This window comes from Callithrix jacchus, chromosome 9, assembly GCF_049354715.1.
Source record: "Callithrix jacchus isolate 240 chromosome 9, calJac240_pri, whole genome shotgun sequence".
In the NCBI taxonomy this organism is placed as follows: Eukaryota; Metazoa; Chordata; class Mammalia; order Primates; family Cebidae; genus Callithrix; species Callithrix jacchus.
Window position 1 is genome coordinate 30140364 of NC_133510.1, and position 26837 is coordinate 30167200.

Below are 26837 nucleotides of genomic sequence, written 5' to 3' on the forward strand. Positions count from 1 at the left end.
TTCCCATTAAAATCAAGAACAATACAATGGTGACTACTATGTGTATTGGTTTTGTTCAAGAGGTCATAGCCATTGCACTCAGACAAGAAAAAAAGCATAAATATGGCAAAGAAAGAGCAAAATTGTCATCATTTGTAGACAATATGGTCTTCATTTGAGAAAATAGCATTAGAAACTACTAAAACTAAAAACTTATCAATGTTCTTAGCACTTAAAATCAATAGACTTATTTTATACACAATAAGTCATAATTGCATTTAAAGTGCCTCTGACAATAGCAACAAACATTTTAAATACCTGAGAAAAGTTAATAAAAATGTATAAGATCTCCATGGACATTACAGGTTGAATATCTCTTAACCAAAATGCTTGGAACTGTAAGTATTTATAATTTTGGACTTTCAGAAATTAGAATATTTGCATTACACTTACCAGCTGAACATCCACATCTGAAAATCCAAAATGATCTACTGAACATTTCTTTTGAATGTTAAGTCAGCACTCAAAAAGTTTTGCATTTTGGTGCATTTTGGATATGGAATGCTCAACCTGTATTATAAAGCTTTACTTAAAGGATGGTAGATCTCAATAAAAGGAGTGATGTATCATGTCCATCATAGTAAAACTTTTTGGTAAGCTTTTAAACATTTCCCAAGAGATCTCATCCAGACTCTAAGAAAACTGTTCTAGTCTCATGATGATGCATCCAAAACAATGAATAACGGTTTTTAGAAGCTCACATGCTCTATAACCAATTAGTCAGCTGTCTTACAGTATTTGAAAGATTGAATTAAATTATAATGATATAAATTTAAGCTTGATCACTCATTTTTAAAAAATTATTTATCCTACAGTCTCCATTGACCAGATCCTTTTGCCACACACTAAAGAATTCTTAAGGTCAGATATGAAATACAAATAAATAATTCCATACATGAACTTTTCAACTTCCAGGACATGAATTTTCCATTAACTTTTAGGAATGGATAACTAAATTTTTAAAAGTAAATAAATAGATCATATTCAGGATTGCTTCCACTGTTTTTGTTGTACCTAGACCTCTTCCCCATCTTCATCCTCATGTGAACTGTACCATTACTTGGTCACTAACACATCGGTTTGAAGGCAGGCAAGTGTCAGACAAAACCAAATTCAAAAGATCAGTTCTGCCAATTGTTAGAAGTTCTGGAAGAAAGCAGCAATTACTAAGAAAACTGAGCAAGAGGAATTGGAGAAATATATGGGAATTTGTTTTATATAAAACATCTTTGCTCTTTACAATATGGATCAAACATATTTAGATATATTTAATCATGTACTGTGCCAGATACTGCTGGCTGCCTACAGAACAGCCATTCTCCCCTCTTTATTACTAAGAAAAGTCTGCTTGTTCTTTTGGTGTTCTGTGACCAGGTGATTCAAGAGATGAAAGACCAATCTTATTTAGTCTATGCTAATGATGACAATTCCATTCATGATGCCAGCAGTTGATTTAGGAAGAGATAATGTAACAGACAATGAATTGTGAAAGGAAATCTACAAAGGGACCTTCTAAAGGAGATTTCTTTCCTCTTAAAAAACAGCCCTGAGAAAGGGCATTTCCTTCTTTCTGCCTCTGGCTACCTGGAGTTGCAGCAGCCATCTTAAAATCAAGAGAAGACAATTTAAGAGCCAACATATTTAGGATAATTGAGCAGCAGGATGGAATGTCTTTGTTAAGCCAATAATCTCACCCAGAAATGGCTATGTCTCCAGACTACTTACATGAGAAAATAATTATTACCGTTTAGCATTTAAGTCATTTTGAGTTTGATTTTCCTGTTATTTGTGATTTAAACATTTAAACATTCTGTGTCAAGCCCAGTACAGGATAAATGAGTGTTTGTTGCTGAAGCAACTGATAATCATCCTCATGTAAAATCTAAATGTAAACGGTTTATTCTTTTTAAAGGAAGGCACTGCATTTCCTAAGTGTTTTTGATAATATGAGTGACCCAAGTTATGTGATATTTGGAGGTTTGGCTAGAAAATTATTTTCTTTTTGCTTAAGGGATGATATATCCTTTTTAATACTCTATGTTTTTGGTGTTTGTAGCCCTATCACTTCTATCTTTCCCCAGCTCTCAAAAGTGTTTAACAATATCCTTTAGATAAACCCTGGCAGAGTCAACCTTGGTATTGCTTTAGGAAATCAATATGGTTTACAAATAAGATTTTTCTTTCAAAGAAAATAGGATTTTGAATTGCCTTTCCTTAGTATTGTCCAAAATCCTCAATAAGGCCTGACAAGGAGTGTGATGGAGCTCACAATTGTTTTTCCAATTAAGAAAAATGTGATTCCAAAGCTAAGCTTTGCATTTTGGTAAAAGATAAATTAAGTAATACGTGCAAATACAGTCTGAAAACACTTCAAAGCACAGCTTATAAAAACGAACATCAAGGTATATCAATCTATGAGTTCAAGGACTGCCAAAATTAATGATGATTGTTTTTCCTCCTGATTTATAAGAGTTACCTTGGGACCTATGTTTTGTCTGAAGTAAATGCAGAATTGATTAATAATGTAAGCAACTCTAGGGCCCTTCACTATGGCACTAAAGCTCTTGTCTAAAACCAGAACTGTTTCTTTTATACTTTAATGGATTAGATTTGTTTAACTTACTTTATATAGTGCTCAATCCAGATCCATTGGCATATGGATGCTTAATGAATATTTGATGATGGTGACTATGACTGCATAGAATATATCTTAGTGTCCACAGGAAAATGAAAGTACCCTAAGCTATTTTACTCTAGTGATAAAATTGTATAATAACAGGAGAGTCATGCTTTTTCATATCAGGGCATTATTTTAAGAAAAATCCCAAATAAAAAGGGAAGATACGAGAATTAACATTTATGATCTAACAATGCTAAAAGATTATGTAACATCTATATATGTTATTTAATTTAATCTTAGCCATAATTATATGGACTAGGTATTAGGATCCCACTTTCCTGAATCTAAGATGCCACTGATTGTATGGTGGCCCAATATTTTATCTATTAATAAGAAAAAACTCAACAATGAAATTATGACACAGCATTTGTAAGATCCAACTAATTTTAGAGATGTCAAATGTAAAAAAGAAAAAGAAAAAAAATTGAGAAAATCTGCCTAAGTCACATAGCCAGTTAGTAGCTGTAACAAACACAAACTAGCTGTCCACCAAATAATACCGTGCTCCCTTTTCATAGGGTGGAGTTCCTGCTTAGAAATAGCTATCCAGCCAGAAATAATACTTTCCACTCTTCTGCGTTCTGATCAGTAGCATGTGAGCACAAGTGATGTAGTTACTTTGAGACCAAAGTGGTAAAGAAGCATGAGTACTTTCTTCAACCTATTTACCATTTATCTATGTTGATGCTCAGGATGACCTGGAAGTCTACCTATGGAATATGGCAGAGCCTCTGTGAGGCTTGGGTTTCTTGATAACTGCAAAGAACAGAGGCCCAACCCCAAACCATGTGGCAAACAGGGATGCTACATTTGACTCCGATGTGAACAATACACACTCTGTATTGTGTTAAGCCTCTGTCAACTGGGGGCTTGTCTGTTACAACTAGAATTACTCCAACAGAGTGGCAGAATTAGAACCTGAAGGTCAGGTTCCAAAGTTTGAACTCATTCTGTTCCACCATGCAAATATAAAATGCTAAACTTAACCTCCTTTGAAACAAACAGATGAATAAAACAGTATTGATTACTTCATTTTTAAAAAGGTTTTATCACTTGGTTTGAAAGAATGGGCAGAAATCAACAGATTTAAAGTTGATATATTTCAAGGAGACAGTCCAGACAGAAGCTGTGTGTGTGTGTGTGCGTGCATGCGCGCGCACGATGACCCTGCCCTGTTTTAATATCCTGAGATAAAGATGGCACTTTACCTAAAAAAAAGCTTGGTGCAAAGGAAAGGGAAGAGAGAGCAGCTTGACTAGCAATGGTAATGAATGAAAGAAAGGGAAGGGAGGTGAAAGAAAAAAAACTGTGCCCTAACCCTAACCCTAACCGGTTAGGGTTTGAACCATGGCTTGATCACTTGCCAGACAAGAGTCCATGACCTTATATACTCATCTAATCTCTCTAACGGTCATCTCTATCATCCAAAAAATGGTGTGATTATAGAATCCACCTCATATTGTATGAAAGGAGAACATGTATGCAAAATGCACGTGCAATACCTGAGTGGGCACACATTGAAAGCTAGTTGTTATTATACTTGTCATTATTAATCATTAGCTTCCTATCCCACCTAGTTAAATAGCCAGGCATGCTTTTAAGGTAAATCTCTTCTGTACAATACAAAATCCAATTCCTTGAAAGAAAGTCTGCTTTCAGCTGTGAAATCAAATGAGGTTAAGAGACTGAGGAAGTTTCTGATTCAAATTTACAAAATGTTTTGTTAATATGCCTTGAGGGAACATGAGCAGAGAAAATATGAAAGTGTTTTGTGTATGATATTTCAACACCAGTTTCACTTTATTACTTATACAAAATAGCAGTTTTTTCCTTTTACTATATAAGAAATAAAAAGAAAGGAAAATAGCATAAAAACTTACCCTTTGTTTTTCATTTGTACCCTTTTTATTGGTCTCTTTTCTACTTTCATCCTCATATACTAGAACAAAGTCAATTCTTCGCTGGCCATCATTAAAAAAGAGGGAGTCAGATTTTCCATTAAATTCTTCCTGTGTAACACAGAAAAACAAATTGTAATATATAATTTTTTGGAAAAGGGCTGTTGTAAGTGTTAATTTTCTAGCTTTAATAGGTTTATTGTGAAAGAGAAATACACATCCACTATTAGTTAGCTTACCAAGCAGTCATGGCTACTATGACCATGACATGGCAAACATGGTCTATTCTTGGTGAAAGGAAGTCTTTGAATTGAACAGTACAGCATTATTCTATAAACTCACGAGAACATATCAATATTACATATGTAACACAATCATCCCAGAATTATTTCCACCTCAAATAGCAAAGGCCTATCAAGGTCAAATATGAACACAGTAAACAAAACTGCCTATCCAAGGTTATTTAACAAGAAGAAAAATCTAAGACAAAACACTGTTGATGAAAATCTCATCCTTCTGTCTTATTTTCTAACTTTTTACCAATTTTTCATGACTTCCTTTTGGACCTACCTCACCACTGTATAGAAGATATCATGGAATAACTTCAAACAAATGCCAAATAAAGTTCCTTATATGCAAAAGCAACACTAGTTATTGGTATTGTCCCCAAATCTACAAATGATGCCCCACATACCTAGCACACAAATTTTAAGAAACCAAAAGAACCTTTAGGTCCATTCAATTTATCTTCCTTTCAATGAGGACTGTACTATTGGTGACAATCAGGGTTATTCCTAGACGAAAATTGTGCATGGAGGAAAACAGAATAACAAAGGGGAAGCGGGTTCCAGTGGAATACAGTCAGGAAAACCTGGTCATCATTGCAAACATCTGAAAAGTGTACAAAAAGCAACTTGTTCTCTGTAGCCCACATTCTGTTGCCTTTGGTGGAGCCCAGCAGGAGCTCACTGAAGTTCTGAAGAATTAGGCCTGGAATGAGAACCACATCAGTACATGGCTCCAGGCACTCTTCCCTTGCACACTGGCACACATTGGCAGTTAGCTCCCAGATAATCTGGTCTGCATACATACCTCCCATGTGTGATGAAGACCATGATCCTTTATTTGAAGGAAAACTCCACTGACTTGGTAACATTTGCCTGTGTGAAATAAGTAGTTCAAACTCCAATATGGTATTATTAAAATGCAATACAGAGAGAAGAGTGCCAGTCTCTATTGCTGTGAAATCCAGGTTTTCTATCTCTTGGCAGAAGACACTACTACTACTCAACAGGGAAAATGGGAGAAACTAAACACTAGCCTGGAAAGAATATGTAACAAGGGAACTGGCCTAAATAAAAACAGATAGTTAAAATGCTGAAGTTAAATTATTTGTCCAAGATCTGAATAAAGATAAAAATATAGTTAAAAATGCTGAAGTTAAATTATTTGTTCAAGATCTGAATAAAAGCAGTCAGATTAGGATATTGTTTATGTGTAAGGGTGTCTGAAACTTTCCCTGGACAGCAAGTAAGACTGTTTTACTGTAACGGAATTTCCAAATAGCCTATTCCTCCCCTGATACGGTTGCCATTTACTATAAGATTGGAGAGTATTCCAGGCTCACTTGGGTCTCAATCTTTACAAACATCAGGATGCAAGAAAGGTTTACTGTCTAACAATAAAGTTGAAGAATTACACTACGAAAAATAAACAATATCAAAACATTCACATAATTAATTTGAAGTGCAACTGATGTGCAAATATGGAAAAAAACATGTGGCTCTCTCCAGCTTTTAAGACTAGTAAGACAAAGTAGCTAATTCCAAGAAGAACACAAAGGGAAAAAACTGTAATAACAGTAGAGAACTACTAAAGTAAAAATACGGAATCTTCTATTTTTCAGTAAATTGTGAATCCATGTTTAGAAGCAAAAGCCTTTATGTAAATATTTAGATTTCACAAAATATAAAACATAATAAAATTTTATTTACATGGCATGCAGTTATGAATCACACGTATTCCTAAGTGTTTTTCCTAACTAGAGCAGCGTTAAGGCATGAGAGTCACGGCATGAGTAATAAGTAGAATGCTTTTTTCCCCCAAACAAAATGATGCAAAAATATTACAGAGATAGAAGAGACCATGTCAAATGTTCCTTTTATTTTGATCAAAATGCAAAATGCGAAGTTCAAGAAAAATACCAGTAACGGAGCCAAAAAAGTGCCAAGAACTGCAGGTACGGAAGGCTGACTTCTGATGGTGGAAAGACAAGTACTCTGGAAGCCGGGATGGGGAGGAAAGGAAGTAGCATATTAGTAACACTGGACACACAGGGGAGCCACACAGGAAGTCAGCTCAGTAAATGGTACGTGCTGTAGGGAGTAAGTGAGCTTGTTTTTGACCAGACCAGGTATTCAGAAATGTGTTGACAGCAAAGAAGCAAAGTGGAAAAGGAGCCCATTCAAGGAGGAAAATACATCCTGAAGCTCAGACTCCAAGTCTGTTTTAGAGTCAAGTGTGTCAGGATGTTCCAAGAACATCCCTTGGTGGTGACACTATGACGATCAAGGTGTACTCAGGAGTGGCCCAGAATGATGTTTGTACAAATCACACTGTCTGCTTCCTGCCCTGTTAACCATACTATTAGCTTTTGAAGGTTTGTGGCCAGGTCTTGCTTGTTCACCTTCAGTTCTCTGCTGAGAACTCAGGAACTCAGGTTTACTTTTTTCTTAGAATTAAAAAAAAAATGTTTTTCTGATGATAAAGTATATACTCAACACAAAAAAATTCTGAAGATAAAAAAAAGTATAGTGAAAAAAATAAAAGTCATATGTAATCCCATCTCCTAGACATGAGCTAAGTTTCTTAAAATTTTAGAGTACATCCTTTCAGGCTTAGATATACATACCTGCACGCAAGAGCACACAAACGCACTAAACAAAATGGTACCATATTATGCGTACTGTTTTGTAAACGTCTATTATAGACACTTGCTAGCTTTATTGAAAGCTCTACAACATGTATAATAGCTGCAATATAATTTAGTAAAACAGTTCCTCCACTGATGAGCACAGAAGTGGTTTCCAATTTTCTGCTTTTATAAATACTACTGCAACGAGCATCTTTGTACATATGTATCTGTGCACATATTCAATCTCTATTTCCTTAGGCTAAATTCCAGAAGCAGACTGTAAGTGTTATAGCCTTTTTAAAAGCTTTTGATACATAGGTTGCTAAACTGTCATCCAAAATATTTATAAAATCAATATATCCACCAGCAGGGTATAAATGCTTTGCTCCACCCTCATTAGACTTCAGTGTTTTCCACTTCTCCCAATATGACAGTCAAAAATATGTATTTTGTTTTTTTCATGTACACCTTTTAACCAGAGAGTTCTAACTTTGTTATGAGTACTGCCCAAATAAAATACTGGTTTTTTTTTTTTCGTGGAGTGCTTATTACTATCTTTCACTTAATTGAACAGTCTTATTAAACACTTTTCAGTAGATTGTCTTGGGTCTTCTTACTTTTGAAATTCTAAAAACCATACAGGTAACTAAGCAAGTAAATAAAGGGTAATACAAACTAGGCCTATATGATTCTACGTGGTTCAGTCTGGGACCCCTGTCTGCTAAGAGAAGACTGGTAAGTGGGGGAGGGCACCAAATACCTCTTCAAAGGTAAGCACTCAACATGAGTTATGGAGAGACTGGTTATGAGAAGTTCCTATGCATCCCTGGATGGTGCTTGCACCAAGTAATCCAAACACAGAAATGGTGTGATTTATAGCCACTGTGAACCCTGGTATCCATGTGAACAGGCAGCTGGATAAGACAACATCAGACGGAGCAGCAGCAGCTGGGAGTAGATGGTGTCCCAGCACAATCTACTGGGGTTGTGGTCATGAAAAAAAAAGATAGGAAATGATGTGTATAGTGACCTTAAAAGAGTTCATTTTTACTAAATTGGTCCCAAAAGGAAAAGGGAGAAATATTCCAGGGAACTGCGAGGCAGCCTTGGGTTTAGCAAGGTGAACATGTTTTCTGTAATGTGGACACTCAACTGGAATGCGTTATGCTAACTTCAGAAGGGCACCAACCTGTTGACTGGCTTTCCATTATACTTTACATGCCACCTGCATAACTACCAAGTTATCAATTGTGTATTTTGACTCCGACATTCCTTAAGATTCACAACATACTACTTATTTGGTATACAAATAATTTCTGTTGCAAATTAAAACTGATACGCAAATTCTTTAAAAATAATCTTGTGTTTTATAAACTAAATGGCTATAACCAGTTCTCAAACAGCTGAACTTGTTATTTTCAGTCATTTCTCAAGGATAGATGTAGTTCGCTTATAAATAATATCATTAGATTGTGCCATGAAATGCCTTGTTGTTGTATACAACGAAATGTTCACATATTAATGGCTTCCTGATTTCACCTTTGTTTCCCTTTGCCTATGTTAAACTCTAGAGTTCTATCATTAGAATACCACATTTTAGGGGAGGACTCAAGATGGCGCTGTGAGAACAACCCAGGATTGAAGCTCTTGGTTAATGCGCAGAGAGGGTGAGTCAGGGCCACATTTCCAGACGGATCTTTGTTGCCCACAGAATGGGGAAATTCCCAGGTATAAAAGAGACGCGGGACGCCAGGCAGAGGTTTTGGCTGGTGCAGCCGGCAGCCGGGAGCCGGTGTGGCGGCGGCCCGCGCTGTAGCTCAGAGGCGCTACACAGCGCTCCACACAAAGCGCACTGGTCCGGGGGCCCTGTTGAACCGGCAACCTGAGACTTGAGAGGGCTGAACTTGAGAATGAATGGGACGTGGACAGTGAGCCAGCCCAGGAGATTCCAGGGACACAGCGTTTGGGGTAGCGCAGTGGAACAAACAAAATGGCGATTCCAAACGCTCCTGGTGGAGAGGTTCCCTGAGGGCACAGCTCCGTGTGGGAGGGGCGACCGCCATTACCGAGGCAATCCGCCTCTACTGAGGTACACGCCCATTGCTGACGCAGCCTGCCGTTGCCAAGGCAACCCACTACAACAGAGAGACTCCGCCACAGGGCGTAGCCCGTGGCAGCAGGGCAAAGACCGCAGCAGAAGGGCAGAGCCTGCAGCAACAGGGCGAACCTCACACAAGCAGGGTGGAGCCTCGGCAGGCAAATAGTGACTAGACTGCCTTCTAGCTGGGCAGGACAGCACAACGGACACTCACAAAGAAAGCCCCAACCCCCCCAGACAGAGCATCTGAGAAAAAAAGGGTTTTTTTATGAGTTCTGTTGCAGCAGAATTAAACATAGCAGCCTAACAGCCCTGAATGAACAACAGAGCTCACAGCCAATTAATTGAGCTCCTATAAAGTACAGACTGTCTCCTCAAGCAGCTCCCTGACCCCTCTATATCCAAAAGACTGACATTTGGCAGGCATCATTCCGGGACAAAGATAGCAGAAAAAGAAACTGGTAGCATCCCTCACTGTTCTGCAGCTGCTATAGGTGCACCCCAGACAAGCAGGGCCTGGAGTGGACCTCAGCAGTCATACAGCGAAGTGGCTAGATTGGTAGAAGGAAAACCAAGTAACAGAAATACTTCATCATCAACAATCTGGGTGTCCATTCACAGATCAAATCGAAAAGTCAGCAACTACACAGACGACAGGTGGATATACCCACAAAGATGGGAAGAAACCAGCGCAAAAAGGAGGAAAACACCCGAAACCAGAACACCTCGCCTCCTAGAAAGGACCAAACTCCTCACCAGCAAGGGAACAAAGCTGGACCGAGAATGACTATGACAAAATGACGGAATTAGACTTCAGAAGGTGGATGATGAGAAACTTTTGGGAGCAAAATGAACATGTTTTAAATCAATGCAAAGAAACTAAGAACCTTGAAAAAAGATATGAAAAAAGATTTGAGGAAATGATAACAAGAATGGATAACTTAGAGAGGACTATGAATCAATTAAAGGAGCTGAAAAACACAATACGAGAACTTCGCGAAGCATGCACAAGTTTCAATAGCCGAATTGACCAAGCAGAAGAAAGAATATCTAAACTCGAAGATCAACTCAATGAAATAAAACGAGAAACCAAATTCAGAGAAAAAAGCGCCAAAAGGAATGAACAAAGTCTCCAAGAAATGTGGGACTATGTGAAGAGACCTAACCTACGTTTCATACGTGTACCAGAAGGGGACGAAGAGAATGAATCCAAGCTGGAAAATACTCTTCAGGACATTATCCAGGAAAATTTCACCCACCTAGCAAGACAGGCCAACACTCAAATGCAGGAAATTCAGAGAACACTAAAAAGATATTCCGCAAGAAGAACAACCCTAAAGAACATAATTGTCAGATTCAACAAGGTTGAAATAAAGGAGAAAATACTAAGGGCAGCCAGAGAGAAAGGTCAGGTCACCCACAAAGGGAAGCCCATCAGACTCACAGCAGATCTCTCGGCAGAAACACTACAAGCCAGAAGAGAGTGGGGGCCAATATTCAGCATCCTTAAAGAAAAGAACTTTCAACCCAGAATTTCATATCCAGCCAAACTGTGTTTCATAAGTGAAGGAAAAATAAAATCCTTTGCAAACAAGCAAGTACTCAGAGATTTTGTCACCACCAGGCCTGCTTTACAAGAGCTCCTGAAAGAGGCACTACACATAGAAAGGAACAACCAGTACCAGCCATTTCAAAATCACACTAAATGCTAAAGAGCATCAACATAATGAAGAATCTACAACAACTAACAAGCAAAACAGCCAGCTAGCATCAAAATGGCAGTATCAAATTCACACATAACAATATTAACCCCGTGGGGCCCGAAGCATTTACTTTGAAAAAATTAGAGTGTTCAAAGCAGGACCGAGCCGCCTGGATACTGCAGCTAGGAATAATGGAATAGGACCGCGGTTCTATTTTGTTGGTTTTCGGAACTGAGGCCATCATTAAGAGGGACGGCCGGGGGCATTCGTATTGCGCCGCTAGAGGTGAAATTCTTGGACTGGCGCAAGACGGACCAGAGCGAAAGCATTTGCCAAGAATGTTTTCATTAATCAAGAACGAAAGTCGGAGGTTCGAAGACGATCAGATACTGTCGTAGTTCCGACCATAAACGATGCCGACTGGTGATGCGGCGGCGTTATTCCCATAGACAACAGATGCTGGAGAGGATGTGGAGAAAAAGGAACACTTTTACACTGTTGGTGGGAGTGTAAATTAGTTCAACCATTGTGGAAGACAGTGTGGCGATTCCTCAAGGCCTTAGAAATAGAAATTCCATTTGACCCAGCAATCCCATTACTGGGTATATATCCAAAAGTCTGTAAATCGTTCTACTATAAGGACACATGTACACGAATGTTCATTGCAGCACTGTTTACAATAGCAAAGACCTGGAATCAACCCAAATGCCCATTGATAATAGACTGGATTGGAAAAATGTGGCACATATACACCATGGAATATTATGCAGCAATCAGAAATGATGAGTTTGTGTCGTTTGTAGGGACATGGATGAATCTGGAGAATGACATCCTCAGCAAACTGACACAAGAACAGAAAATGAAACACCGCATATTCTCACTCATAGGTGGGTGATGAAAAATGAGAACACATGGACACAGAAAGGGGAGTACTAAACACTGGGGTCTATTGGGGGGAAAAGGGGAGGGCCAGTGGGAGGGGGAGTTGGGGAGGGATAGCCTGGGGAGAAATGCCAAATGTGGGTGAAGGGGAGAAGAAAAGCAAAGCACACTGCCATGTGTGTACCTACGCAACTGTCTTGCATGCTCTGCTCATGTACCCCAAAACCTAAAATCCAATAAAAATTTAAAAAAAAAAAAGAAAGTATTCCTGACATTCCAGGTCAAATGATGAGTCAGGAGAGACTGTGAATCCCCTATAATCCTGCCGTTTGGGGATTAATAAGAGTGGGAGGGCTCTTATACTTGCCTTCAATTCTCCTGCTGACAGAACTCCTATCTTCTAGTTTCCTAAGTATACATTACTGTTTACCTACCTGCACTGGCTTTCTATCTTTGTTTATGAGAGATGCAAAAACTAAGTTTGCGGCATTAAAAATTTTTTAATTCTTGTGTTCCTTTCAGTCAACTTCTGTCCAGATACCTCAATATATTTTATCTTAACTTACCCACAACCCTAGCCTTAAACTGTATACAAATGTATTTATAATCTATTTCCTTCAATAAACTATGTGTTATCCTCCTCTTCTTCCCAAAAAATCTTGTTTGGCTAAAAACATCCAAGAAATTTTTTAAGTGCATGCCTCTAAAATGCTTAAATCTCTATCCTGAGTAGAACTGCATGTATGTCAATTAACACATCTCCAAATTTCAGATCCAATTATAAAAAGCAAATGTATTAGAAGAATATATTTGGTTTACTGGGAAATACAACGTGTACCTTAAGGATTATTAATAAAAACAATCACTTAAAAATCTTTAAAAAAAAAAAAAAATATTAACCCTAAATGTAAATGGACTAAATGCACCAATCAAAACACACAGACTGGCAAATTGGATAAAAAGCCAAAACCCATCAGTGTGCTGTATACAGAAAACCCATCTCACATGCAAGGATACACAAAGGCTCAAAATAAAGGGATGGAAGAAGATCTACCAAGCAAATGGAGAGCAAAAAAAAGCAGGAGTTGTAATTCTCATCTCTGATAAAATAGACTTTAAAGCAACAAAGATCAAAAGAGACAAAGAAGGCCATTACATAATGGTAAAATAATCGATACAACAAGAAGAGCTAACGATCCTAAACATATATGGACCCAATGCAGGAGCACCCAGATACATAAGGCAAGTTCTTAACGACCTATAAAGAGACTTAGACTCCCACACAATAATAGTGGGAGACTTTAACACTCCACTGTCAATATTAGACAGATCAACCAGAGAGAAAATCAACAACAATATCCAATGCTTGAACTCAGACCTGGAGCAAGCAAACCTGATAGACATTTACAGAACTCTCCACCCCAAATCCACAGAATATACATTCTTCTCAGCATCACATCACACCTACTCGAAAATTGACCACATAATTGGAAGTAAAGCACTGCTCAGCAAATGCAAAACAACTGAAATCATAACAAACAGCCTCTTAGACCATAGTGCAATCAAGTTAGAACTCAGAATTCAGAAACCGACCCAGAACCGCACAGCTTCATGGAAACTGAACAACTGGCTCTTGAATGTTGACTGGGTAAAGACGGAAATGAAGGCAGAAATAAAGAAGTTCTTCGAAACCAATGAGAACGAAGACACAACATGCCAGAATCTCTGGGACACATTTAAAGCAGTCTCTAGAGGAAAGTATATAGCAATAAGTGCCCATATGAGGAGAATGGAGAGATCCAAAATTTACACCCTATCGTCAAAATTGAAAGAGCTAGAGGAGCAAGATCAGAAAAACTCAAAACCCAGCAGAAGACAAGAAATAACTAAGATCAGAGCTGAACTGAAGGAGATAGAGACACGAAAAACCCTTCAAAAAAATCAATAAATCCAAGAGCTGGTTTTTTGAAAAGATCAACAAAATAGACATACCATTAGCCAGACGGATTAAAAATAAAAGAGAGAACAACCAAATAGATGCAATAAAAAATGATAAACGGGAAATCACCACAGATTCCACAGAAATTCAAACCATCATCAGAGAATATTACAGACAACTCTATGCACATAAACTAGTAAACCTGGAAGAAATGGATAAATTCCTGGACTCCTGTGTCCTCCCAAGCCGAAACCAGGAGGAAGCTGAAACTATGAATAGACCAATAACAAGGGCAGAAGTCGAGGCAGCAATTAAGAGCCTACCACACAACAAAAGCCCAGGTCCAGATGGGTTCACAGCCGAATTCTACCAGACACACAAAGAGGAGCTCGTACCATTCCTTCTGAAACTATTCCAAATAATCAAAAAAGATGAGTTCGTGTCGTTTGTAGGGACATGGATGAATCTGGAGAACATCATTCTCAGCAAACTGACACAAGAACAATAAATGAAACGCCGCATATTCTCACTCATAGGCGGGTGATGAAAAATGAGAACACATGGACACAGGGAGGGGAGTACTAAACACTGGGGTCTACTGGAAGGAAAAGGGGAGGGCCAGTGGGAGGGGGAGGTGGGGAGGGATAGCCTGGGGAGAAATGCCAAATGTGGGTGAAGGGGAGAAAGGAAGCAAAACACACTGCCATGTTTGTACCTATGCAACTGTCTTGCATGCTCTGCACATGTACCCCAAAACTTAAAATGCAATAAAAAATTAAAAAAGAATACCACATTTTAGACCCTGGTGAGGATGAAGGTGCAATGCTTTGAGCTTAAGATCATCAAATATTTCCCTCTAGTTCATGCCAAGGAAGCAGTAGTTTTATCAAATAGAGTTCTCATAGGACTTTAAGTATTCTTAAAATTTCTGAAAAGGGGGAGAGGAAATACGAAACAGTCCTTTGAAATGACATTTAAAATAAAACTTCCTTAAATGGCATTAATTAACAAGGGTGGAAGATGCTGAGTTAGGAGCCTTCTTATAGGGTAGGGGACTCCTATTGAATCTTTTTCTTAAACCCACAGTTATAATTGTAATTTTCATTAGCCTGACTAAATATATATATATTTGGCTTTCTTGTTTTCCCACAGACTTTTGACCATTTTAATATCTCAATTTAGCCTTCTTTAAAGGTGATCTGCAGAAAGGGGAACAATAGTCAATAAATGAAAAGAAAAAAATGTGAAAATGCCTATAGTTTTGTTTTTATACTCTCCCTTTGTAGAGGAAATCATCACCCATTTGGACTGTTCTCACCTGGAAGTTGTAATGTTGGTAAAAGAAATGTAGGAGAGAGCAAACTGCAAGATATCCCAATAAAGCATTACAAAAGATAGATATAATAAAACAAGACAAGCGGTAAAAGAGGACATCTGTGAAAGTGAATGATTATCCTCCAAGTGGCTAACCTCTTAAGGTTCCAATATCCTCAAGGTGTCTTGCTTTAATATCCATCATGGATTTAATATCCCGTCATGCTTGCTTCAAGCTTTTCTGACCCTATAAGCATTTTCAGTTTGTATCATCTCCTGAGAAAGAATGATCTATAGTTTTTCCACTTAGACAAAATAGCTGTCCTAGATTACATTTTTAAACTTTTAAAGAAATAGCTCCAATGTTATATTCTGGAATCAGTTAGAACCAAAATAATATTGCCACAACCTGATTCTTTATAATTTAGTGAACTTTCACAATATTCTATCCACAAACTTTAAGATCCTTAGTTTTATGGAACAACAAATGTAGCTTGATGTTGTACCTGCACTTCCCCTCCACCCCTCCTCTGATTCTTCTTAATTAACTACATTTCAACTGTCTTTAGCTTATTATCTATGTTTGGTTCTCATAAATACCAGTGGTACCCTGTTACCAAATCAATAGCTGTGAATTGCCCCCTTTCCTAAGTCACCTGTGTTACATGTGACTAAGTTATGTTAGTAGACATCTGTCTCAGGTTAGCGGTCCTCAAATTTTAAGCTATAGCTATTCATACTTAGTTTGAGCTGAAGATGATAAATAAGGTGTAACTAGGGGAGTAACCAAGTAGGAAGTCTTGGGCTCTTAACTAGGTTCTCAGATAGTTTTTCTGCAGCTTCCCTTCATGTTACAATCCATCACTCCCACAGTGACATGTGTTTGAAAGTCATCTAAGGGTTTCCTGGTACAATTTCTTTGGTGAACTCGTCTTTTACAGGTTTCCATTTTCAGTCTTAGTACTGCCCTGGGCTATTTTTAGCTTTTCAGCCGCACAAGAGTGTTGTCATCATCTGTAACTCCCTAGTCAAACGGTTATGTCACATGTATCCCTGGGCCGTGATCTCAGACAGCTGCTCTGGGGATCAATGTTTGCAACTTCATTCAAAGCTAAAGGAAGAAAAACAAATCAGAGTACCTAGTGCCCAGGAAAGCAAAGGATTGTGACAAATCCTACCAGTTGGTTCATGTTTTATGTAGATACTACTTTTCTTCCTTTAACTCAAAAAGCAGTTTACAAGAATGACTGTTCTTTGTGGTGTGGAAATGGGACAGATGTTTCCAAAACACAATTTTAAAAAATGAATGACTCATTTAAAACTGCGGTACAAAAACATTTTAAGCTGACTATAGATAGTAAATAAATAAAACCTTAAAAAATTCAATTACTGAGAATTCAAGAAATAAATTGCTCTGAGGAAATGAGGTTTTAAATAATTAAACTTTATACCAATAAAATAATTTTTAACTCTTAAAAGAGGATACTGAATGTAACTCAAGCTACTATTATTTCAGAGGTAAAAATGAAGAGTCTAAAATGAGAATAAAGGACACAGTATCTGGCACAACTACTAAGTTCAAATCTTAACTGTGCCACATACAACTAGCCACATGCCTTTGTGTTTATATTGTATCTCTTTAAAACTAAATTTACTCGTTTGTAAAAAAGAGAAAATCATAGAAAAGTAGGGTTATTGTGAAGATTAAGTGATATGATGCATGCAAGGCAATGGCACAAAACCTGGAACTCAGTAAAAGCTCAATAAATGTGAGCTTTCAAAATGGTGTTCTCTACCTTAACAGGTAACAGTTCTTTATGGATTACTAGCCGTGTTGGGTGCATTCGCATTCCTTATAATCATCAGAAACTTCCACCTGCATCTTGTTTCTTCTCTCTATTGTTACTCAGATTATCAGGGATTACTTCTTTTAGCTATCAATTTACCTGTCTTTAATAGGTGTTGTATTACCCTATTACTTGCTGCTTCCAACATGCTTTGAATTGGGCAACCAGATTAACTGAATTTGTTGACATTCTCTCAAATAAAGGAGTAGTGCTTTGGTTTTGGACATCAGAGGCTTTTACTCTTTCTTCAGGTTCTGAGTAAAGTGTGATAAACATGAGGGCCTTATTCCACAAAAGAATAAAATATGGTAAGGGCCATAAATACTATCATTAAATTGTATCCTATACCTTCTCCTAGCCTCTTTCAAAAAGAGGCTTAAGACATTTGGTGTCAAGAAGAATGAATATAATACCATTAAAGAAATATAAACAGAATCAGAGCCAGAGAAGGTAGGAGGAAGAAAATGTACTAACCATTGGGACAATTGTAGTTATTGTGATCTTAACATGAAAACTGGCACAAAGCCTCCTGGCAGAAGGGAAAATGGAAAATATGTTCAATGACACAGTCCTGCTATCAGAAAAAAAGGAAGCATTCTGATTTTTTTTGGGAGGATAAAGTCTTATGTGGGATCATATAAAAAAGAACCCCCTTTTTTTTTTTTTTTTTTTTTGCATTTCCCCAATAGACAATGTCCTTGGCAAGCAATTGGGGTTATGCAATATCAAGTATAGGTGACCCTTGACTTCTTCATTTTTAATTTTCCTATTGCCTCCACCTCTGAGGCAGTTAGTCCAACTTTCAATCTGTTCCACCTATTGACATCATTCTAGTCTGTGCTCTTGGCCCTTACTAATGAGATCACAACTAACACCCCATTCGTCTCCTTGCATCTGGTTCTCCTGTTCACCAAGTTACCTTTTACATTGCCACCGAAAGGACATTCCTAAACCAATATGCTCAGCAAGTCACAGAAGGGTTCAAAAACCTTTAGTTACTCCCAGCAACCTCTAGAGGAAGTCTAAACTTTTCAGATGAGTATTTCAGATGCCTTAAAATCTTATTCTATGTCACATTTTATAAACTATTACTCCCCATTCCTAACCTTCCAGCCCAACCACCATTCTCATCAGTCTTTTGACTATGTCATGGTCCTTCCTCTTTCTACTCCTTTGCTCACATAGTTTCTGGAATCCCTTCCCCCTCTCCTAATTACCTACTCCTTACCACCTATCCAAATCTTAACTCTTCTTTAAGGTCCAGCTCAGTTCCTCCTTGGAAGCCTTCCTACCGACTTGGGTTCATGTTTCTCTCTTGTCGTACCACCCTCTGTGCCAATCAATGTGTGCTCCATAGACCTCTGGGGATTCCTGACCCTTTTGGGGAACCTGAAAGGTCAAAACTATTTTTATAATAATACTAAGGTGGTATTTGCTTTTCTAACTGCATTACCGTTTTCAGTGATGGTGCAAAAGTCATGGTGTGTAAAACGGCCAGCACCTTAGCACAATTCCGCATTGGTACCAGACTGAACTAGTAGGCATTCTTTTTTTTTTTTTTTTTTTTTTTTTTTTTTTTTAATTTTTTATTGGATTATAGGTTTTGGGGTACATGAGCAGAGCATGCAAGACAGTTGCGTAGGTACACACATGGCAGTGTGCTTTGCTTTTCTTCTCCCCTTCACCCACATTTGGCATTTCTCCCCAGGCTATCCCTCCCCACCTCCCCCTCCCACTGGCCCTCCCCTTTTCCCCCCAATAGACCCCAGTGTTTAGTACTCCCCTTTCTGTGTCCATGTGTTCTCATTTTTCATCACCCACCTATGAGTGAGAATATGCGGTGTTTCATTTTCTGTTCTTGTGTCAGTCTGCTGAGGATGATGTTTTCCAGCTTCATCCATGTCCCGTTTGCGAATTCAACGCGGGCTCCAATCCTGGGTTGTTCTCACAGCGCCATCTTGAGTCCCCCTCCCTAGTAGGCATTCTTTACCACCACATGCTCACAATGAAAAAACAAGTAGTCACTTCCCTTAAGAATGTTCTTGATAGAGAAGTAAAGTACTAACTTTACTAAATATTAAACCTTGAGTACACATCTTCTTAATATTCTGTGGGAAGAAATGAAAGTACCCATTAAACGCTTCTGTTGCACACAGAAGTATGAGGATTATCTCAAGGGAAAGGGATTGCAGGATTTTTGAGTTGTGTGTTAAAACTGCTTTTTTTTCCCCACAGAATACCATTTTTGCTTGACAGATGACGGACACAAAATTTGATTACACAGACTTGAGTACTTAGCAGATACTTTCTCAAAAATGAACAACATGCAACTGTCATTTCAAGGAAAACAACTGACAACATTTACTGTTAGTGACAAAATAGAAGCTTTCAACCAAATATCAGAATTTAGGACAATTGAATTAACCACTGTGAATCTGACAGCTTCCTAATAGTCAATGACTTTTCTGTTGAGACTGAAGGTAATGTTAACAAATGTGATTTTTTTTCATATAATGAAACGAGTAAACATTTGTAAAATCTACTTAACTTAGTTAATCGATACTTTCCAACTGACCTAAGCATGGTGGTAAAAATCATGCTTGGGTAAAGATCCTTTCAAAATGCAAGGCAAGTTTTTCATGCAGGGAAAATTCATTAATACAGTTTCACATTCCGCATTGCAACCAATCTTTAAAAACTACCACTTGTTGAGTTTTATTGTGAAATCCAAGATATCCACAATTATCTGAAAAGGCTTTAAAATATGCTGCCTCTTTCTGACTACCTGTCTATGTAAGACTGAATCATCTTCGTGTACTTTAACCAAAACAACACATTGCAACTTTTAGGTGCAGAATCATATATAAGAATCCAGCTGTCTTTTCTTAAAGAGATTTGCAAAAGTGTATTAAAAATGATACCCTTCCTACTATTTTAAAAGACACTTATTCTACATAAATATTTATATTAATGTGTATTTTTATTATTGGTTGTATTTACATGAATTAATACATATTTTTTAAATTTCTCAGTTTTAAGTTCTAATATGGTAGATATCAGTAGGTATATCCATATTTAGAAAAAAACCTCTTTGAGGCTGATACTTTTTAGAGTGTGAAGTGTAAGATTATTAAAAATTTAAAGCTGATTTTTATACCATTTATTTTGTCTCTTAATTATATCATGTTATAATAGTATAATACATACGTAAGTCATGTATTTGTATGTACATATACCATCACCTTAACTGGAAAAAATATTTTTGTGTTTTTAATCTGTAACAGCTAAGAAAGCGAGCCGACAGATACCTACTGAATCGACTTGAGGTAACATATCAAAGTATTTAACATAACAATTTTATTTAAGTTTTAGAATTAGATTGCAACAGACTAAGTCCATTCCAGAAAATTCAAGACTCCATTCCATCCAAATGCAGTTGTAAGTTTCCATATTCTATTAACACTTTAAATTGTATTCTATTGAAGAAAAGTATTTCCTTCCTATCTTTGCACATGCAGTTCCCTCTTCCTAGAATCTCCTTTGCTGCGTTTCCCCTTGGTGGAGATTTTCCCTGGTCCCCCAGCTAGCTTAGGTTTACTCCTTATATGCTCACAGCACACCTTATATTTCCCTTAAATGTCACTTCTCACAACTTTGTCGAGTTATTTGTGTAATTATTTGATTAATGTCTGTCTCTCACTGGACTATCTGCCTCAAAGGGATACAGACTGTGACATCTCTTCAGTGATATTTCCCAACAGTGCCTGCTCAACAGGGCTACAGAAACATTAAATGGATAAATACTATTAAATAAATTAACCCTTTATTCTGTGATATTCTATAATATGGCAGATAAATTAACAGGGAAAAATTCCATTACACATCACAGAAGAAATAAAGAAATCTGACTTCTATTTTTAAAGGAAATATTTAGAGAACAGCTCAGTGGGTGGCAAAAGTGGCAATGGGAAAACTGTGAGCACAGGGAAGAAGGATGGAGCCCACCTGAGGGAGTTAGCACTGGAGATGAGAAGAAAGGGACAGACTGAAGCTATAATTTATACTTAGAATCAGCAGACCCTGGTAATTAACTGGATGGGGGTCAAAGAGCCTTGGGTTTCTGGCTTGAGCAGCTGAGAGGGTGATGATTACATTTATCAACATTCAGAGAACAGGAAGAGAAAGATTAGGAGGGAAAGACTAAGTCCCTGAGGTTTCTATGTGGCAGTATCAGCATGTGGGGCTCAGAGGAAAGATTTAAGAAAATAAACCTGGGAGTTGTCAACATAGAGCTAGTCATGGAAGCTGAGGAAGTGAGTGCCAGGAGAGAGAGAGAGACTGAGAAAAGATGAATGGGGCTGGGGCTCTGAGGAAGCTAACTGATAGGAAGCATGTTGAGTGACAAAGGACAGGAAGCAAAACAGTAGAGAAGTGGCCAGAGAGATAGAGAAATGGTCAATGCAAGATTATCTTTGATTCATTTCTCCCTCGCCTCCAACTCTCCTTTCCATGTTCCCTGCTTCTACCCAGTCCCCACTGGGAATATTATGGTAATCTCCTAACTGGACTGCCTGCACATTGCTTCTCCCACAGTTCACCATGCATCCTCCCACCAGAATACTCTTTCTACAGCGGTGTTTTCCAACACAAGTAGCCATGAGCCACACAAGGCTATTGAAATTACATGCATAAGAATTAGTTAAGAATTCAGTTCTTTGGCCTCAATAGCTGCATCACAAGTTGTCTCCATACCCATGTGTGGTCAGTGGCTATTGTGTTAGCACAGAGACAGAAAGTTTCCACCATGACATAAAGTTCTGTGGGACAGTGCTGCTACAGCATTGCTTTCTCTCTTCAGCTCAAAGGCCCAAACTCTTTAGTCCCTTTGATTTCTGCATTCCACATTATCTTTCCAACATCATCTCTTCTCCCTTCCCAAGATCAACTCTAGGCTCAATACAAACTGGGCACACTCCACTCATTGCCACCTTCATTGATATGTTCATGTAATGCCATTTGGACCCTCCTGTAATATACCCACTGTGATAGTTACGTATCAGCTTGGCTAGGCCATGGTACTCATTTATTATGCAATCAAACACTAACCGAGGTGTCATTGTAAAGGTATTTTGTAGATGTGGTTAACATCCACAATCAGGTGATTTTCAAGTAAAGGAGATAATTCTCCATTATCTGTTTGGGCGTTATCCAGAGGTCAGCCAAAAGACCTAGTAAAATCCTGATTGATACAGATTTTGGCACAGATTTCAGTACCTGCCAAAATGCAGTCCTCAAGGTTGAGCTATACACCATTTTCCTCAAAAATACAAACCTGATTTATATATATATATGTATGTGTGTGTGTGTATGTATATACACATATATATGTGTGTGTATACATATGTATGTACACATGTATATATTTTTATATGTATATATGTATGTGTATACATATATACGTATATATATATGTGTATACATACACACACACACACACACACATATATATATACATACATATAAATCAGGTTTGTATTTTGGAAGAAAAAGGTATATAGCTGTGTATATACATACGTATATATATACACACACACATATATAAAGCAATTTTTTAATATATATTGCTGAGCTCAAGCAGTTCTCTTGTCTTGGCCTCCCAAAATGCTAAGATTGTAGGTATGCAGCTCAAACCTGATTTTTCTAATGATTCTTAAACCTGAGTGTACATTACAGTCATCTTTTAAATGTTATATAAACACACTCACATTCTACTAAGACCAAGATACGCACATGGAAGTGGAGCCTGGGCTTTTAAATTTCAAAAGCACACTCTAGGTAATTCTGATGCACAGCCAGAGTTGAGAACTAAAACCCTAACTGAACTCCTCTGGCACTTCCTAAGTGCCTAACAGAACTCATCAAACAGTACATGCTGCCTTATAGAGTCTTTCATTCAATCAACCAACCAACCAGTGTCAACTGCGCGACTAACATTTGTCAGACCACAAGACAAGGCAGGAGACTGAGGTGAACAGCATGCCCACTACTCTTTGCCCTTTGGGTAAATGTTAAGATAGACGGCTTTGTATTTCTCTAAGCATACTGATTAATAAATACTGAATGAAAATTTTACTGCAAAATTTAGTGAAGCTAATAGTAGCTTATTCAAAATAGCACATAACTTAAATAACATATTTCTAGTTCACTGAAAATTATATTAGCAAGTGTTAGTAAGGGCTCAACATATTTATTAATTGATAGGTTATGCTGCTGGTATTTTATAATATTGCTGGGTATGATTAATTTTCAACCTTTTGATAACATGGTAGATACTTAAATGTCTGTAACTGTACTTTCTCAGGGGCACAAATCATCAAGGCTCTTGCCAACTCTTCTAAGAAGAATAGAACAAATTCCTGATACCAACACACTCTGATTTCATTTGAAAGGGAATGATATGGGGTATGGCAGGGCTGGGCAATGTAGGGATGTTGCCATTTTAATGCTAGCTAGCCCTTTCATTGTAATGTGCTTAGGCAACTACAACCATCCATAAATGTTAGATAAGACTATTCATTATATTATTTTATTAACATCCTTTTAAGAGAGCTAAAATGTTTCTCAATCACCATGCAGTCACTGAACAACACTCCACCCCACTGAGGATATATACTGATGATTTTTCTCCTTTTTAAATATGAGGAAACTGAGGTTCTAAAAGGAAAAGTGACTTGTCCACAGGGACAAGTCCATAAGAGCAGAGCTGCATGGAAAGATAGGGCTTCTAATTCCCTTGAGTCCATCTTATGTTCAACTTCCTAGGGGAATCTTAGAATGGCTTTCACCTACAACAAAGGAAAATTAAAGTAAAAACACTTTTCAAAGTCTCAGAAGTACCTCATCTAAGTCTCCTCTCTTTTTAATCTTCTTCCTTTGTATTTCACAAGATAGAATATTTGGTTTAAAACAAAGTGGACAAAAGTACATGAAATGATAGTGACACCATCAGCATCACTGAATGATCTGTCAAATTTTTCATTATTTGTTTTTATTTTAAGAAAGTCAGGAAAAAAAATATACAATTTTTTCCATGCATCCTGCTAAAATCAAAACACGCAAATTTGTGATCAAATTTTATTCCAGCTACAAGTATGGTCTTGACTTGATATATTCTAATACATGCTAACATCATAAAGATCTATATTATTGATTTGCCCATTATAATTAATGAAGATGCTGTTTGGTAGTCATTACAATCTGTCAGGTCACATTATTCTACATTTCAAAGAGTGACTTGGGAGAAGAGAGCTATAAATGCATTCTCCTTTTGAAGAAACCATTAAGAGTTTTCTGGGTAAAAGCATATTTATAGTCTCTTACCAGAGACGGACTTGAGGAATTCATTTGAAACTTAGAGTAAAGAGGCACTTTATATTATTATTTGTTAAAATAAAGAAAGCTACAGTTAACTAATGGGACTTCAGAAATAACAAAATGTCAAATCGTCTTTCCAAAGCCCTTCAGCCTTCTCAGTTAATTAAGAGTTCAAAATACAGGAGGGATGACAGCAGCTGAAATCCCACTGGTTTCTCCTTTCCAATTTTCTAGGAAACTTGTGAATTCACATTGTGTGTACATTCCCACCAAGTTCTGTCTTTCTCTTTAAATTTTTATTATTACATTTTACATCCATGCTGCTTTTTAGGTCATGGCACAATGAGGTTATTTATCAGCAAACTCTTAACTTTAACTCAATTATTTGGTTCTGTGGCTTTCCTGGCCATTATTGTGATTATGCTTCTAGATGACTCATAATCAAATGAGATCCACGGTAAATACTGATATCACATCTTTGTTCAGAGTGCCCAGGGCTCGCTGCTTTCCTCACCCATGTTTTTGTCAAATTAATTTTGACATTCCCCAGATAACAGATAGCTTGCTGAATTTCTAATGTAATACTTTGTGGGGCAGGAAATCACAAGGCATTTTATAGCTAAGGATTTCTGGAAATAGTGGAATAGCCGAATGAACACTGTTATATCAAGAAAGTGTTTTAATCAATTATATCATTTGGCTGCTGATAATTTGTTAAATGAGGCAAAAACATAGAAGGGAGCAATGCAGATACAACAATGAACTGCATAAAACTCACTGGGGTGAGATAGTCACAGAAACCTCCTTTTCCCTCATTCCTCACTTTCTGTAAGTTACCATCAATTATCAACTAGAAATTGCCAATTGCCATGTCCCACTGACATGCCCTGGTTCAGGCATTCCTTATCTCCATCCTAGATTGTATCAGTTTCATCTGTATTTCAACTCCTCCAAGGTGTGAGATATTTTAATTATGAGAATGTCTTTCCACTGAAATGAAATCTAGTTGCTCATATATACCTTCTATTCGTGGGTCTTGATGCTGTATTTTGCAACGCCATCTACCATTTACTCTTGACAAATATTTAAATCTTACTTTCACATTCTTGCCTAAATACTGGGATCTTCCACCATGCTGATCATTCTCTCTCAATATGCTCCCCCTTTAAAGTCAGCACTCAGAACAGGAGGTAGCTTTACCAATACTGAGCAGGAGAAGCCTAGTATTTCTTTTATTCTGGACACAGGTACAAATGCAACCTAGATTTTCATTAACCTTTTGACACTGTTATCACATGCTCAATTCACATGGAGCTTCATTAACCAAATATCCAGCCATTTCATGTGATCCGTCATTACTCTCTGCTCTTATGCTCTTTACTTAAACAGCTGATATTTATGGATTAGGAGCAGAAATTTACTTAAATTCATATTGATTTTGTCTCCTCCAGAAATTGATTTTCATCCATTATTCCACAGTTTTAAGAACAACTGCCCAGATAAGCATGCTGTCACCAGGCACACATTTCTTCATTTTGTATTTAAATACAATTTTTTTTCCCCACACATCTTGCTAAAATCAAAATACACAAAAATGTCTGTGGCTCTCTCCTATTCTGCCAGTCTAATAACCTCCATTTAAAAAAAGGAATGTATTCAGTTTGGGTTGACTTATTTTATTAAACTCATCATGTTGGCTCCTAATGATCTTTTTTCTAATATTCACAGACCATCTGCTTAAACATCTCATTCTGGGATATGGAGATTCATGCTCCAGCTCCAGTGTCTCCATTTATGAGAATTTAGCCTATGCCCAACTTCTACCCTAACTTCACCCCTTTTTGAGAACTGTCACATTTGCCCCACTAGGTTCTGTCACCTGTTCCAGTCCCTGTATCACTTTGAGATGACCAGCTGCACTTCCACAAGCAAATCTACAATCTCTTTTAATACCCTGGTGGATGTATAATTTTTCTAGACAGGAAATGTAAACCCATTTGGAACAATTATATTACTTTCTAAAATATTCTTGAACAGCATGAGCTTCTGTGGCCTTCACCAAACCTTTAATCATTTCAATCTAAAGTTCACTTTCATTAGCAGAAAAGGCAAAAGTAATACAGAAGCTGGTAAGCTGTTTCTTGTTCAT

General features: G+C 37.5%; 1 protein-coding gene across 9 annotated transcripts in view; it reads right to left on the reverse strand.

Annotated features, from left to right (window-relative positions):
- The window catches only part of ANO6 (anoctamin 6), a 209952-nt gene that overhangs the window by 88724 nt on the left and 94391 nt on the right, over positions 1-26837 (reverse strand). For all 9 annotated transcript variants that reach the window (XM_002807084.7, XM_009003603.5, XM_054238149.2 and 6 more), the window contains one exon: positions 4600-4728. In XM_002807084.7, coding sequence (XP_002807130.2) covers positions 4600-4728 — 129 coding nt within the window. The remainder of the gene's footprint in view (positions 1-4599; positions 4729-26837) is intronic.